Below are 17,219 nucleotides of genomic sequence, written 5' to 3' on the forward strand. Positions count from 1 at the left end.
ATTGTATATAAAGGTGTTTCCGGTCTGGGGCTGTCCAGCTCAATGTATCATTGTATATAAAGGTGTTTCCGGTCTGGGGCTGTCCAGCTCAATGTATCATTGTATATAAAGGTGTTTCCGGTCTGGGGCTGTCCAGCTCAATGTATCATTGTATATAAAGGTGTTTCCGGTCTGGGGCTGTCCAGCTCAATGTATCATTGTATATAAAGGTGTTTCCGGTCTGGGGCTGTCCAGCTCAATGTATCATTGTATATAAAGGTGTTTTCCAGTCTGGGGCTGTCCAGCTCAATGTATCATTGTATATAAAGGTGTTTCCAGTCTGGGGCTGTCCAGCTCAATGTATCATTGTATATAAAGGTGTTTCCGGTCTGGGGCTGTCCAGCTCAATGTATCATTGTATATAAAGGTGTTTCCAGTCTGGGGCTGTCCAGCTCAATGTATCATTGTATATAAAGGTGTTTTCCAGTCTGGGGCTGTCCAGCTCAATGTATCATTGTATATAAAGGTGTTTCCAGTCTGGGGCTGTCCAGCTCAATGTATCATTGTATATAAAGGTGTTTCCAGTCTGGGGCTGTCCAGCTCAATGTATCATTGTATATAAAGGTGTTTCCGGTCTGGGGCTGTCCAGCTCAATGTATCATTGTATATAAAGGTGTTTCCGGTCTGGGGCTGTCCAGCTCAATGTATCATTGTATATAAAGGTGTTTCCAGTCTGGGGCTGTCCAGCTCAATGTATCATTGTATATAAAGGTGTTTCCGGTCTGAGGCTGTCCAGCTCAATGTATCATGGTATATAAAGGTGTTTACGGTCTGGGGCTGTCCAGCTCAAAGTATTATTGTATATAAAGGTGTTTTCCAGTCTGGGGTGGGCAGCTCAATGTATCATTGTATATAAAGGTGTTTCCAGTCTGGGGCTGTCCAGCTCAATGTATCATTGTATATAAAGGTGTTCCAGTCTGGGGCTGTCCAGCTCAATGTATCATTGTATATAAAGGTGTTTCCAGTCTGGGGCTGTCCAGCTCAATGTTTCATTGTATATAAAGGTGTTTCCAGTCTGGGGCTGTCCAGCTCAAAGTATCATTGTATATAAAGGTGTTTTCCAGTCTGGGGTGGGCAGCTCAATGTATCATTGTATATAAAGGTGTTTCCAGTCTGGGGCTGTCCAGCTCAATGTATCATTGTATATAAAGGTGTTTCCAGTCTGGGGCTGTCCAGCTCAATGTATCATTGTATATAAAGGTGTTTCCAGTCTGGGGCTGTCCAGCTCAATGTTTCATTGTATATAAAGGTGTTTCCAGTCTGGGGCTGTCCAGCTCAAAGTATCATTGTATATAAAGGTGTTTTCCAGTCTGGGGTGGGCAGCTCAATGTATCATTGTATATAAAGGTGTTTCCAGTCTGGGGCTGTCCAGCTCAATGTATCATTGTATATAAAGGTGTTTCCAGTCTGAGGCTGTCCAGCTCAATGTATCATTGTATATAAAGGTGTTTCCGGTCTGGGGCTGTCCAGCTCAATGTATCATTGTATATAAAGGTGTTTTTGGTCTGGGGCTGTCCAGCTCAATGTATCATTGTATATAAAGGTGTTTCCTGTCTGGGGCTGTCCAGCTCAATGTATCATTGTATATAAAGGTGTTTCCAGTCTGGGGCTGTCCAGCTCAATGTATCATTGTATATAAAGGTGTTTCCAGTCTGGGGTGGGCAGCTCAATGTATCATTGTATATAAAGGTGTTTCCAGTCTGGGGTGGGCAGCTCAATGTATCATTGTATATAAAGGTGTTTCCAGTCTGGGGCTGTCCAGCTCAATGTATCATTGTATATAAAGGTGTTTCCAGTCTGGGGTGGGCAGCTCAATGTATCATTGTATATAAAGGTGTTTCCAGTCTGGGGTGGGCAGCTCAATGTATCATTGTATATAAAGGTGTTTCCAGTCTGGGGTGGGCAGCTCAATGTATCATTGTATATAAAGGTGTTTTCCAGTCTGGGGCTGTCCAGCTCAATGTATCATTGTATATAAAGGTGTTTCCGGTCTGGGGCTGTCCAGCTCAATGTATCATTGTATATAAAGGTGTTTCCAGTCTGGGGTGGGCAGCTCAATGTATCATTGTATATAAAGGTGTTTCCGGTCTGGGGCTGTCCAGCTCAATGTATCATTGTATATAAAGGTGTTTTCCTGTTTCAGGTCACCAGCTCAATGTATCATTGTATATAAAGGTGTTTCCAGTCTGGGGCTGTCCAGCTCAATGTATAATTGTATATAAAGGTGTTTCCAGTCTGGGGCTGTCCAGCTCAATGTATCATTGTATATAAAGGTGTTTTCCAGTTTGGGGCTGTCAGCTGCTGTTACCTCTCTCCTGTTGTCAGGTCACCAGCACATCAGCTGTTACCTCAAATCAAATCAAAATCAATGAATGTATTTATATAGCCCTTCGTACATCAGCTGATATCTCAAAGTGCTGTACAGAAACCCAGCCTAAAACCCCAAACAACAAGCAATGCAGGTGTTGAAGCACGTTGGCTAGGAAAAACTCCCTAGAAAGGCCAAAACCTAGGAAGAAATCTAGAGAGGAACCAGGCTATGAGAGGTGGCCAGTCCTCTTCTGGCTGTGCCGGGTGGAGATTATAACAGCACATGGCCAAGATGTTAAAATGTTCATAATTGACCAGCATGGTCAAATAATTGGTCTGGGACAGGTAGCACGTCCGGTGAAAAGGTCAGGATTATATAGCCGCAGGCAGAACAGTTGAAACCTCTCTCCTGTTGTCAGGTCACCAGCACATCAGCTGTTACCTCTGTCCTGTTGTCAGGTCACCAGCACATCAGCTGTTACCTCTCTCCTGTTGTCAGGTCACCAGCACATCAGCTGTTACCTCTCTCCTGTTGTCAGGTCACCAGCACATCAGCTGTTACCTCTCTCCTGTTGTCAGGTCACCAGCACATCAGCTGTTATCTCTCTCCTGTTGTCAGGTTACCAGCACATCAGCTGTTACCTCTCTCCTGTTGTCAGGTCACCAGCACATCAGCTGTTACCTCTGTCCTGTTGTCAGGTCACCAGCACATCAGCTGTTACCTCTCTCCTGTTGTCAGGTCACCAGCACATCAGCTGTTACCTCTCTCCTGTTGTCAGGTCACCAGCACATCAGCTGTTACCTCTCTCCTGTTGTCAGGTCACCAGCACATCAGCTGTTATCTCTCTCCTGTTGTCAGGTCACCAGCACATCAGCTGTTACCTCTCTCCTGTTGTCAGGTCACCAGCACATCAGCTGTTACCTCTGTCCTGTTGTCAGGTCACCAGCACATCAGCTGTTACCTCTGTCCTGTTGTCAGGTCACCAGCACATCAGCTGTTACCTCTCTCCTGTTGTCAGGTCACCAGCACATCAGCTGTTACCTCTGTCCTGTTGTCAGGTCACCAACACATCAGCTGTTACCTCTCTCCTGTTGTCAGGTCACCAGCACATCAGCTGTTACCTCTGTCCTGTTGTCAGGTCACCAGCACATGTGCATTTGTGTGAGTGTGTGTGAGTGTGTTTGTGCATGTGTGTGTGTGCATGTATGTGTGTGCATGTGCATTTGTGTGTGTGTGAGAGAGAGAGAGAGAGAGAGAGAGAGAGAGAGAGAGAGAGAGAGAGAGAGAGAGAGAGAGAGAGAGAGAGAGAGAGAGAGAGAGAGAGAGAGAGAGAGAGAGAGAGAGAGAGAGAGAGAGAGAGAGAGAGAGAGAGAGAGAGGAAGAAAGGAAGTTGGAAAGCTTCTTCAACCTGGGACACGGTTAAACAATGAATGACGGTCAGTGATGCTGAGTGGCTTATATTGAAACGATAGATTGAGAGAGAGAGAGAGAGAGAGAGAGAGAGAGAGAGAGAGAGAGAGAGAGAGAGAGAGAGAGAGAGAGAGAGAGAGGAGAAGAGAGAGAGAGAGATGAGAGAGAGAGAGAGAGAGAGAGAGAGAGAGAGAGAGAGAGAGAGAGAGAGAGAGAGAGAGAGAGAGAGAGAGAGAGAGAGAGAGAGAGAGAGAGAGAGAGAGAGAGAGAGAGAGAGAGAGAAAGAGAAAGAAAGAGTGAGACATTGTGAGTGAGTGTCAGTGAGAGAGAGAGTTTGAAAGAAAGAGTGTGAAAGAGCGCGAGAGTGTGTGTGTGTGAGAAATAGAGTGTGAGAGCGGGTGGACCTTAATGGGTATAATTTGGGTGCTGTTTAACCTTCCCTGTAGAATGAGCTGTTATGGGAGCTCTTGATGAAAGTAGTCCTGTAGCAGAGATGAGTCGTACCTTTGGGAATAGAGCTGTTGTCTGACTCACACACTTTCGGCTTCAATCAATCTAAACCTCGTTCAAGGAATTCTAGCATTCTATCTGCACAGCGATAAGCATGTTTTAAGTACTATATATAGTACATATATTTACATTACCAAAGCAAGTCAAATAGATAATAAATAAAAGTGAAATAAACCATTAATGAACTGATTGTTAAATCTCTCTCTCTCTCTCTCTCTCTCTCTCTCTCTCTCTCTCTCTCTCTCTCTCTCTCTCTCTCTCTCTCTCTCTCTCTCTCTCTCTCTCTCTCTCTCTCTCTCTCTCTCTCTCTCTCTCTCTCTCTGGATTTAAACTGCACTGCAGAAGTGGGGGAAATAACCTTTTGCAGGGGCTCCCCAGGAGAAAGGCTGGCTCCCCTGGTGTAAGGTACTTCATTTGGAGCTGTCCATTCAACACTCCCAGTTTTTTAATGGCCCTGGTCAGCACCATGGACAGCGGCTGCCAAGAGCTACTTCACACACAGAGACAAACAAAACAACATGTACAAGCTATTGATGCCGGGTGTATTTAGCAAACAAGTGCTAGGCCCTCTACCAAGAAGCCAGGCAGTTATAGTCCAGAGCAGGCTGGGAACATATAACCATCTGCTGGGAGTCTGGGTCAGAAGCCTATAGAAGACAAGCTGACACAGTCTTTCTCTCTCTCTATCTCGCTCTCTCTTTCTCCTCTCTCTCTCTCTCTCTCTCTCTCTCTCTCAGGCTGTCAGTGATAGCAAAAATAGACACTGACTAAACTGAAATGCCTGTATTTACAATTGCAATGTTGTTTCTTCTGTCAAAAGTGACTGGACCACTGTCCCATGTCACAACAAACGTATATATAGCTTCTGCAGATAACAGCCTAGTATAATCACTATACAGTATCACTCAGCTTTGATGAAGCTTTGTTTACAAGAACTGTTTGTTTGGAATCATGTGGAATTGTGCTGTGCTGGAACGTGCTGGAACTATGGACCCAGAGCATTATGAGATTACAGTTCCACCACGGTCTCTCCCTCGACACTGACTTGTGGAAGTTTGCGATTCACTGCAATGTTTCAATGTCTATTGGAGGGAGGTCCTGTACAGTTGAAGTCGGAGCTTTACATACACCTTAGCCAAATGCATTTAAACTCAGTTTTTCACAATTCCTGACATTTAATCTTAGGTCAGTTAGGATCACCACTTTATTTTAAGAATGTGAAATGTCAGAATAATAGTAGAGAGAATGATTTACTTCAGCTTTAATTTATTTTATCACATTCCCAGTGGGTCAGAAGTTTGCATGCACTCAATCAGTATTTGGTAGCGATGCCTTTAAATTGTTTAACTGGGTCAAACATTTCGGTTAGCCTTCCACAAGCTTCCCACAATAAGTTGGGAGAATTTTGGCCCATTCCTCCTCACAGAGCTGGTGTAACTGAGTCAGGTTTGTAGGCCTCCTTGCTCGCACACAATTTTTCAGTTCTGCCCACAAATGTTCTATAGGATTGTGGTCAGGGCTTTAACTTCCTGACTGATGTCTTGAGATGCTGCTTCAATATATCCACATAAATTTCCTACCTCATGATGCCATCTATTTTGTGAAGTGCACCAGTCCCTCCTGCAGCAAAGCACTCCCACAACATGATGCTGCCACCCCCGTGCTTCATGGTTGGGATGGTGTCCTTCGGCTTCCAAAACCCCCCCTTTTTCCTCCAAACATAACGATGGTCATTATGGCCAAACAGTTTCATCAGACCAGAGGACATTTCTCCAAAAAGTACTATCTTTGTCCCCATGTGCAGTTGCAAACCATAGTTTTTTTTATGGCGGTTTTGGAGCAGTGGCTTCTTCCTTACTGAGTGGCCTTTCGGGTTATGTCTATATAGGACTCTGTTTAACTGTAGATACTTTTGTACCTGTTTCCTCCAGCATCTTCACAAGGTCCTTTGCTGTTGTTCTGGGATTGACTTTCACTTTTCGCACCAAAATATGTTCATCTCTAGGAGACAGAACGCGTCTCCTTCCTGAGCGGTATGATGGCTGCGTGGTCCCATAGTGTTTATACTTGTGTACTATTGTTTGTACAGATGAATGTGGTACCTTCAGGCATTTGGAAATTGCTCCCAAGGATGAGCCAGACTTGTGGAGGGCTACAATTGTGTAGACCTATTAAAAATAAACGTGTATGCATGGTTCTTTATAGATCTCTAATGGGTTCTGTAAAGGACTGTTCATAATAATGGCTGGAAAGGAGTGAATGGAATGGTATCAAACACATGGAAATCATATGTGTGATGTGTTTGATACCATTCCATTAACCTGTCTAGGACTGGGAACCCCTCGCCAACAGCCAATGTAATTGCTGGACGCCAAATACAAATCGACAGAAATCTCATAAATCTAATTTCTCACACATACAGGTATTAGGCACCATTTTAAAGATAAAATTATTGTTAATCCAGGCCCAGTGTCTGATTTCAAAAATGCTTTACAGCGAAAGCTCCACAAACGATTATGTTAGGTCACCACCAACTCACAGAAAAACCCAGCCATTTTTCCAGCCAAAGAGATGAGTCACAAAAAGCACAAATAGAGATAAAATGAATCACTAACCTTTGATGATCTTCATCAGATGACACTCATAGGACTTCATGTTACACAAAACATGTATGTTTTGTTCGGTAAGGTTCATATTTATATCCAAAAATCTTATTTTACATTGGCGTGTTATGTTCAGTAGTTCCAACACATGCAGTGATATTGCAGAGAGCCAAATGAATTCTCAGAAATACTCATTATAAATGTTGATGAAAATTTTAGTGTTATGCATGGAACTTTAGATACACTTCTCCTTAAATGCAACCGCTGTGTCAGATTTCAAAAAAACTTTACGGAAAAAGCATAATCTGAGAATGGCACTCAGAGCCCAAACCAGCCAGAGAAATATCTGCCATGTTGGGTAGTCAACATTAGTCATAAATAGCATTATAAATATTCACTTACCTTTGAAGATCTTCATCAGAATGCACTCCCAGGAATCGTAGTTCCACAATAAATGCTTGTTTTGTTCGATAATGTCCATCATTTATGTCCATTTATGTCCAAATAGCTTCTTTTGTTAGGGCGTTTGGTCAACAAATCCAAAAGCACGTTCTGGTCCAGTTTGACCTGTAAGTTATATTACAGGTCGAAGAAACTTGTCAAACTAAGTATAGAATCAATCTTTACGATGTTTTTATCTTAAAATGTTCAATAATGTTCCATCCCGGAGAATTCCATTGTCTGTAGAAAAGCAATGGAACAAGAGATGTACTGTACCTCTCATGTGAAATGCGCGTGACTGAGAACGAGGCTGCTGGCAGACCCCAACCTCTTAGAACTCCCCATCCCGGATCCGGGATCGTGACTACGGCTCAAGCTCATTACCATAACGCACAATGCAAAAAATATTTTTAGAAATATTTAACCTCCACACATTAACAAGTCCAATAGCTCAAATGAAAGATAAACACCTTGTTCATCTACCCAGCAAGTCAGATTTCTAAAATGTTTTACGGCGAAAACATAGCACATATTTATATTAGATCACTACCGAAACAAAAGACAAGCGGCGGCCATTTTGTCCCAGAAAAAAAAATTAAAAGTAGGATTAAAAAATAAATAATTCACTAACCTTTTGAAAATCTTCATCAGATGACAGTAATATTACATGTTACACAGTACATTTATTTATTTTTAAATAATATGCCATTTATATCCATAAATCTCTGTTTACAATGACGACATTTCAAAAAATGCTACTCAAATGTCCGGAGAAATGACGATAGCTCCGACAGATAACGTCAGATAACAAGCAATAAACATGACTAAATATACATGTTCTACATATATTTACAAAGATACACTTCTTCTTAATGCAACCACTGTATTACATTTATTTTTAACGTTACAGACATCGTTCACTGGGCTATACAATGAGACGGCGCTCAGATATTAGCAGTATGTCTCCTCTACGTTTGGAGTCCACAGAAACCCAAAATAACCACATAAATATTCCCTTACCTTTGATGTTCTTCCATCAGAAGACGTAGAAGGAGTCATACTTACCCAATACATCGTTTGGTTTCACGTTGTGTGTCTCTGTATTAGCATATGCTAACAGCTTCAGCTGAAATGCATCCAAAATGACTTCTGGTCCAGCACTCTTGCGCATCAAAACTTCCAATTTACATATTATATGTCGACTAAACTGGTCAAACTATGTGAAAAATCGAGCTTTATGATGTTTTTAGCATGTAGAACAAAGATCAGCACGAACAGACAAACCGGCTTCAAATGCTGGATCATGGAAAAGAATGTACTCCAAATCGGCCGCACGCAATAGAGTGCATGTTTTTCAGAGGGACACGAGCAATTTCGCCCGCCAAACGTCGAGGGCTCGTGGGATTCTCACAATGAATGCGCCATTTGAAAGCAGGCATCGCACTGAACAAATACATACTGTTCCCAGATCGGTAGCTGCCTGGGAAGGGTGGGGGCGATGACGTCAAAGTTGACCCAACTTTTCTCTCCACAAGAGAGAGTTTGGGAGAAAGGCTGCCCTGAGAGTTCTGCTTTACATACAGACATAATTTAAACGGTTTTAGAAACGTTAGAGTGCTTTCTATTCTATAATAATTATTATATGCATATATTAGCAATTTTGGGGAAAAAATATTTTCAGTTTACTATGGGCACGCACTTTCTCCAACGGGGGCAGTATTGAGGGCTAGTCTTATTAATCAAACAGCTCTCATCTGCCCCCCCCCCCCTTCACAGGAGCAGCATGAAACAACGTTCTAAAGATGGTTGACATCTAGTGGAAGCCGTAAGAAGTGCAAAATAACCCATATCCCACTGTGTATTCGATAGGGGTGAGTTCAAAAACTACAAACCTCAGATTTCCCACTTCCTGTTTGGATTTCTTCTCAGGTTTTTGCCTGCCATATGAGTTCTGTTATACTCACAGACATCATTCAAACAGTTTTAGAAACATCATAGTGTTTTCTATCCAATACTAATAATAATATGCATATATTAGCATCTGGGACTGAGTGGGAGGCAGTTCACTCTGGGCACACTATTCACTATTCCAAAAGTGAAAATGCTGCCTCCTTATACCAAAGAAGTTAATTGCATTCAAGCCATTACTATAAGCCATCCTCCCAAATTAAGATGCTACCAGCCACCTGTGAATTCAATGGTGGATTTCCCAGTGTTCCTTGCCTTCGAGCAAATTGCAGTGTTACCACCCATGACTTGTTAGTGACAAAAAAAGGGTTGTTGCATTCATTAATTTTCAATCCTGTTGCCTTCACCAAGTAGAGATACTAAGTGAACATGTTATCTTTAAAATGTTATTATTTTAAACAATACAATACATATTACATAATGCCTTTTTATACAGTGTCCTAAAACTCAAGGTTTACAGACCTGCAAGTCATTTTATGCTGTTTTGCAAAATGATATGTAATTCTTATTGGAATCCATTAAAGGTGGGTATATCCAACATTTGCAATGTTTATTCACCCACAACGTGCATTCAGAATGACTGCTAGGGTTGGGAAGACTAACGTATGAGACCTTAAGCATTGAAACTGGAACAACCATTTCAGTAACATGTGCAATAAGTCCAAGTAACAAATGATATACGTTTACAAAAATGTATGCTATTTATATATGAGTAGCATAAGATTAATTCATCAATCAATGTGCATGCAAAAAATATAGATATGTAGTATTTTTCATTTTTAAAGATCCCAATGAGCTAGTGCTGAAGCAACAGCTACTTTTCCTGGGTTCCACATATTGAAACAAAAATCTAACAGCAATAGAGAATGCTGGGAAATATGATAATGATGGGCATGGTTTTGTTTCAACTCTGGATATTAACACCAACACTGGGATTATTTTTCACCACTTATTGGTAATTTAACTCTTCCAGTGTTAATTTAACTCATCCAGTGTTAATTTACCTTCCGAATCAACACTAGAAATGTTACACTGACAAATAACACCATTAACACTGGCCAATTTGCTGTGTGCTATGAAAGGGACACATCTGGAGGCTTCCGTACATTTCAAGAACCTTTTAGAATTCTGAAGAACTGTAGATGCCACATCAAGAAACCCCACTTAACTCAAAGGCTATTTATCAGTCAAGAGTTCTCCAAGGAACCTTAAATGCATAGTTTGTGATTTTGGCAATGAATCCCTTTATCTCCTTCAACAGAGTCAAATGAACTTGTGGATACAATTTGGATGTATATGCATCCAGTATGAAGGAAGTTAGAGGCAGTTTCATGAGCCAATGCTAACTAGTGTTAGTGCAATACTGGAAGTCTATGGGAACAGCTAGAATAACAAATTTCGCTATTGTTAGTTAGCAACTTCCTTCAAATTTCATGCACAGACATACAAATGGTCTCCACAAGTTAATCTGACTCTGGAGATGTAGATAAAGGGCTTCACAGCCAAATCTCGAACTGTCCCTTTAAGAGCTGAGGAAGAACTATTTAAGAACCTTATTTTTTTCAGTGTAGGCCTACTAGAAAAATAACCTATTTGGGGAAGTGAGAAAAGACGTGGTAGGCCTTGTGTAATTCAAAGTTGGCCTAAATGTTCCATTGTTGGTGCAGCATATGTCGCATTGCTTTGCATGAGATGCTATAGGCCTTTGTGTTGGAATATCTGATGATGTTATTTATAGATCAAAAGCTCTATGCAAAAAAAAAATGCTGTGTATATCTCAGCGGGTCTTTACAGTCATGGCAACGTAATCTAGGTGAGCTGCATCAACAGATAGCCTTGATGTCCAATTCGTATGCAGCCTTGGTGAATTCTTAATATCGACGTAAAGGGGAAACATTGCGTTTAGGTTTAGGGCCGCAGAGTGTTTGACTGGGCCAGTACTGAGCTGAGCCCGTGGAAGTGTTGCAGAAGTGAGCATTACTGCAGTGATACAAACCCGAACAAACCCGAGTGAGAACAGCGGCAGCCACAGCACATCGAAAAGACGCAGAGCCTCGATACAGTCTGCAGCGAAATAGAATTGGCATAACAGGCCCTACAATCACCCGTAAAAAGTTCCGCTACAGCTGAAATCTATGTGTTGCTGTGTCGTTGCGTTTAAGGGATTTGTTTTTGTGTGTTGGCTTTTTTCCTGCTGCGCTTCTGGCACGCGCGCACGCGCTCCACACACACACACACACCACCAGCAGCAGCAGTGGCAGCAGTATAGTGGGGTCTGCGCAAATAAGTTATTCACCCCCTCCTCTACTCCTCCTCTTTCTCCCTCTCCTGCTCTCCCCCTGCGCTCACTTGGTGCACAATTGCGATTGCAGCTACAACACACCAGCAACCACAAGCTTGCGCCTAACAGTGCAGTCACAGGGGACACACACACACACACACACACACACACACACACACACACACACACACACACACACACACACACACACACACACACACACACACACACACACACACACACACACACACACACACACACACACACACACACACACACACACACACACACACACACACAGGGGGTCTCTCTCTCGCTTTCTCTGTCACTCTCTCAGTCTCTCACTCACCAGTTGGGTTCTTGGTTTTCTTGAGACTCTTGCCACAAAGACACTGCAGCATATGCGATCCTTTGCTGTAAATGTTCCAAAGAAACCTCATCGATTTGGTCGAGGAGCACTCCAGCAGCCTAGACACCCTCATGGGGACTCGCTCCCCCCGCTTGCATAACAGCCAGGTCCCGTTGGGCTTAGCTCTGCGACTCGGCCCAACCAGCTGGACCATAGAACAGAACAGGTGAATCCCAGGGTCCTTCGCGTTGGCGCTTAGCTGCAGAAACGCTTCGTTATACCTCAGAATGAAGGCGAATGCTGCAGTTACCTCCACTTGCTCCTGCACCTTAACGGTATCGCTGCTGCGGGTACTGCTGCTGCCGCCTGGCCGGCGCGTCAGAAGCCCAAATAGACTCTTTAGATCGCATCTGCCGCACAGGGGGAGCGGTGCGGCAGACAGACATGCGGAGCTAGCGTGTAGTCGGCGGAACGCAGGGGATTTCTGGACAAAAAACCATTGCATATTAGTTCGTACGTTCCCGGGGTGACGGTGGATATGGGATCGGTCCGTTAATGAACCCGTAGGGGTACCATCCCTATGCGAACACTGCAGCGGAGCTTTCTAACCAACAACGCATAGCCAAACGCTGGAGCCCCGAATCCAAATCAAGTCGCGTCGTCACGTTGGTGAAGGCTACTCGCTTTTACTGTAAATCCCAGCAGGAATCAATCCCGTCGTTCCTGCGTCTTTAAAAAAACGTGTTGAATATTTAATAAAGCCTAGGCTTTTTAAAATGAATAATCCATGCTTCTCTGATAGAGTCCCAGTGCACTGCTGCTGCTCTCCTATCCGGGTAGTTTCTGTTTTCTCTTTCCCCCTCTTCTTTTCCTCTCCTCCTCACCTTGTTGATGAAAATAAGCTGACTACGGCCCTCCCTTCTCCCAAAAGTATAACGCATCCGGTAGGGATGTGTGTGCGTGGTCCCGTACCCCTGCGCTCGAGAGAGGCGGGCGCGAGGAAGGGGGTGGGATGAGAGGGAGGAGGGGTTCAAACCAAGAGATCGGTTTTCCATTACGTAGACATGTGGTTTCCACATCATCACCTACGAACGAGACGCTCCCCTAGTTTTGGTAAAAGTGACTCGAGATATCGTCACTTCACCGGTCGGCTCGCTCTCTCCCGTATTTTACCGTCACTTCCAAACCGTGATTGGAATTCTCGATTGGGGGTAGAACATAGCCTGAGGCTCACGCAGGTGGGTGAAACGTCCAGTGCGTTGTAGAACCATATGTAAAATAATAGATCAACAATTATCCTATAGTTTATTGATAAGTGCTCTCTAGCTAGAACTCGTAGTGTGTGTGTGTGTGTGTATTCCAGCAGATGCATTTAAATGCAGCGCTGCAGCGCTGAGCAGCATTTTGTTGGCTATAACCGCTCTCGGTGGCCCTGACCCGCTCCACCTGCATAGCACCAGCTCGACAGCTTACGACATCCGGTGCTTGAAAGGACAGCGCCAGGACCAGCATCATATCAGTGGTGACGCATTCTCCCATTTCCCCTGCATGTTCTGCCATATATAATTCGTTTAGATTCTAACTTTCGAAAAGAGAGCCATATTGTCCAGCCTTGAACTACCAAGAAAGGTTAAATAATAGCAATATTATATGTTATTTGTAAAGTGGATTTCAAGACACCCCAGAGCTGTGTTGACTGAGTGGGTGATAACTCTATTCATGCAAAGGCACTACCGCTTTATTTGAACAACGTTGTTCAGTCACTTCTCAGTGTTCAAGGCAAACGCTTAGCGCTATTACACAACACATAAACAGCTCATTGCAGCAGGTGAGAAGATGTAAAATATTGCACAGGAGGTCGGCTGTGGTGTGTATAGAACCACCACAGTAAAAACTTGTCAGTTTTCTTAAAATGTGTTTCTAAACATATGGTTATAATATACAGTGCCCTGGGAAAGTATTCACCCCCTTTGACTTTTCCCACATTTTGTTGTGTTTCAGCCTTATTCTAAAATGGATGAATAAAAAACACAACATCTACACACAATACCTCCATTGATCATCCATGAGGTGTTTCTACAACTTGATTGTAGTCCACCGCGGTAAATTCAATTGATAGGACATGATTTGGAAAGGCACACACCTGTCTATATACGGTCCCACAGTTGACAGTGCATGTCAGAGCAAAAGCCAAGCCACGAGGTCAAAGGGATAGTCTGTAGAGCTCCGAGAGGATTGTGTCGAGGCACAGATCTGGGGAAGGGTACCAAAACATTTCTGCAGCATTGGAGGTCTTCAAGAACACAGTGGCCTCTTAAATGGAAGAAGTTTGGAACCACCAAGGCCCAACTGAGCAATCGGGGGAGAAGGGCCTTGGTCAAGGCACATGACAGCCCGCTTGGAGTTTGCCAAAAAGCACCTAAAGACTCTCAGACCATGAGAAACAAGATTCTCTGCTCTGATGAAACCAATATTAAATTATTTGGCCTGAATATCAAGTGTCACGTGCGGAGGAAACCTGGGTGAAACTATCCCTGCGGTGAAGCATGGTGGTGGAAGCATGGTGGTGGTATTTTTCAGCGACAGGGACTGGGAGACTAGTCAGGATCGAGGGAAAGATGAATGGAGCAAAGTACAGAGAGAACCTTGATGCAAACCTGCTCCAGAGCGCTCAGGACCTCAGACTCGAGCAAGGGTTTACCTTCCAACAGGACAACGACCCTAAGCACACAGCCAAGACAACACAGGTGGGTCTTCAAGACAAGTCTCTGAATGTCCTTGAGTGGCCCAGCCAGAGCCCAGACTTGAACCAATGTCTGGAGAGACCTGAAAATAGCTGTGAAGCAAAGCTCCCCATCCCACCTGACAGAGCTTGAGAGGATCTGCATAGGAGAATGGGAGAAACTCCCAAAATACAGGTGAGCCAAACTTGTAGCGTCATACCCAAGAAGACTTGAGGCTGTAATTTCTGCCAAAGGTGCTTCAACAAAATACTGAAAAAGGGTCTGAATACTTATGTAAATGTGATATTTCTGTATAGTTAAAAACTAATAGTAACCAGATTTTGCTTTGTCATTTTGGGGTATTGTGTGTAGATTGATAAAAAAACTCAGATTTAATACATTTTAGAAGAAGTATGTAACCTAACAAAATGTGGAAAAAGTCAAGAGGTCTGAATACTTTCAGAAGGCACTGTATATATATATATATTATTTTTTTTGAATATATATTTTTTGAATATACATATAGTACCAGTCGAAAGTTTGGACACACCTACTCATTCAGGGGGTTTTCTTTATGTTGACAATTTTCTACATTGTAGAATAATAGTGAAGACATCAAAACTATGAAATAACATATGGAATCATGTAGTAACCACAAAAAAAGTGTTCTTCAAAGTAGCTACCCTTTGCCTTGATGACAGCTTTGCACACTCTTGGCATTCTCTCAACCAGCCTCACCTGGAATGCTTTTCCAACTATCTTGAAGGAGTTCCCACATATGCTGAGCACTTGTTGGCTGCTTTTCCTTCACTCTGCGGTCCGAGTCATCCCAAACCATCTCAATTGGGCTGAGGTCGGGTGATTGTGAAGACCAGGTCATCTGATGCAGCACTCCATCACTCTCCTTCTTGGTCAAATAGCCCTTACACTGCCTGTAGGTGTGTTGGGTCAATGTCCCACTAAGCACAAACCAGATGGGATGACATATCACTGCAGAATGCTGTGGTAGCCATGCTGATTAAGTGTGCCTTAAAATCTAAATAAATCACAGACAGTGTCACCAGCAAAGCACCCCCACACCATCACACCTCCTCCTCCATGCTTCACGGTGGGAACCACACATACGGAAATCATCCATTTACCCACACTGCGTCTCACAAAGACACCGTGGTTGCAACCAAAAATCCTAAATTTGGACTCATCAGACCAAAGGACAGATTTCCACTGGTCTAATGTCAAGTGCTCGTGTTTCTTGGCCCAAGCAAGTCTCTTCTTATTATTGGTGTCCTTTAGTAGTGGTTTCTTTTCAGCAATTCAACCATGAAGGCCTGATTCACGTGGTCTCCTCTGAACAGTTGATGTTGAGATGTGTCTGTTACTTGAACTCTGTGAGGCATTTATTTGGGCTGCAATTTCTGAGGCTGGTAACTCAAATGAACTTATCCTCTGGAGCAGAGGTAACTCTGGGTCATCCTTTCCTGTGGTGGTCCTCATAAGAGCCAGTTTCATCACATCGCTTGACAGTTTTTGCAACTTGACGGACCTTCATGTCTTAAAGTAATGATGGACTGTTGTTTCTCTTTGCTTATTTGACCTGTTCTTGCCATAACATGGACTTGGTATTTTACCAAATAGGGCAATCTTTTGTATATCACAACACAACAGATTGTCTCAAATGCATTTAGAAGGATAGAAATTCCACAAATGAACTTTTAACAAGATACACCTGTCAATTGAAATGCATTCCACGTGACTACCTCATGAAGCTGGTTAAGAGAATGCCAAGAGAGTGCAAAGCTGTCATCAAGGCAAAGGGTGGCTACTTTGAAGAATTTCATATATAAAATATATTTTGATTTATTTAACACTTTTTTGGTTACCACATGATTACATATGTGTTATTTCATAGTTTTGATTTCTTCATAATTATTCTACCATGTAGAAAATAGTAAAAATAAAGAAAAATCCTTGAATGATTAGGTGTGTCTGTAAATATATATTTATTTTTAGTATTTATTTTTGATATTTCATAGGCTACACCCAGGCTGTAAAATCTGTGCTACTTTCTGCATTCCATTCCAAGATCATTTTTCCTTCGACTCTCCTTACCAGAGAGAAGGCTAGTTTTTCACAATGAAATTCCACCCTCATCTACCTAGTTTTCACCCTCATCTATCTAGTTTTCAGAATGGAATTGGGCGACCAGTTGGAGTGTGTGAGAGAGAGAGAGCTCCTCATTCATTGATCTTTGTCACAGTACTGAATGGGCAGGCCACTCCTGGGACTATCCTATGGTTGCCCTGTCAGCCACCAATAAATAGCTAACAATGACAGACCCGGCTGGTACTGGTCCTTTCAGATACTGTCTGCTTCCTAAATGGCACACTTCTCCTTACATATTGCACTAGTATATGAACCCCCCCCCCCATTTCCTTGCTCATTATATCTCTACCTCTCTCTCTTTCTCTCCCTCTCTTCTCTCAGACAACACCGTTTACTTATTTGAAAGTCTTTGAAAAGAACACATATTACATTCCAAAAACAATTCAAAGATGGGCACATCCCCATGGCAACAGAACAACTA

At 42.9% G+C, this 17,219-nt stretch overlaps 1 protein-coding gene across 1 annotated transcript in view; it reads right to left on the reverse strand.

The window, feature by feature from the left end:
- The window catches only part of LOC124008124 (fibroblast growth factor 14-like), a 238,005-nt gene extending 225,174 nt beyond the window's left edge, over positions 1-12,831 (reverse strand). The window contains exon 1 of the mRNA XM_046319127.1: positions 11,913-12,831. Within this exon, the coding sequence (XP_046175083.1) occupies positions 11,913-12,417 (505 nt within the window). The 5' untranslated portion in view covers positions 12,418-12,831. The remainder of the gene's footprint in view (positions 1-11,912) is intronic.
- Positions 12,832-17,219: the final 4,388 nt, after the last annotated feature.

Source organism: Oncorhynchus gorbuscha, linkage group LG21 (genome assembly GCF_021184085.1).
Source record: "Oncorhynchus gorbuscha isolate QuinsamMale2020 ecotype Even-year linkage group LG21, OgorEven_v1.0, whole genome shotgun sequence".
Taxonomy (NCBI): domain Eukaryota; kingdom Metazoa; phylum Chordata; class Actinopteri; order Salmoniformes; family Salmonidae; genus Oncorhynchus; species Oncorhynchus gorbuscha.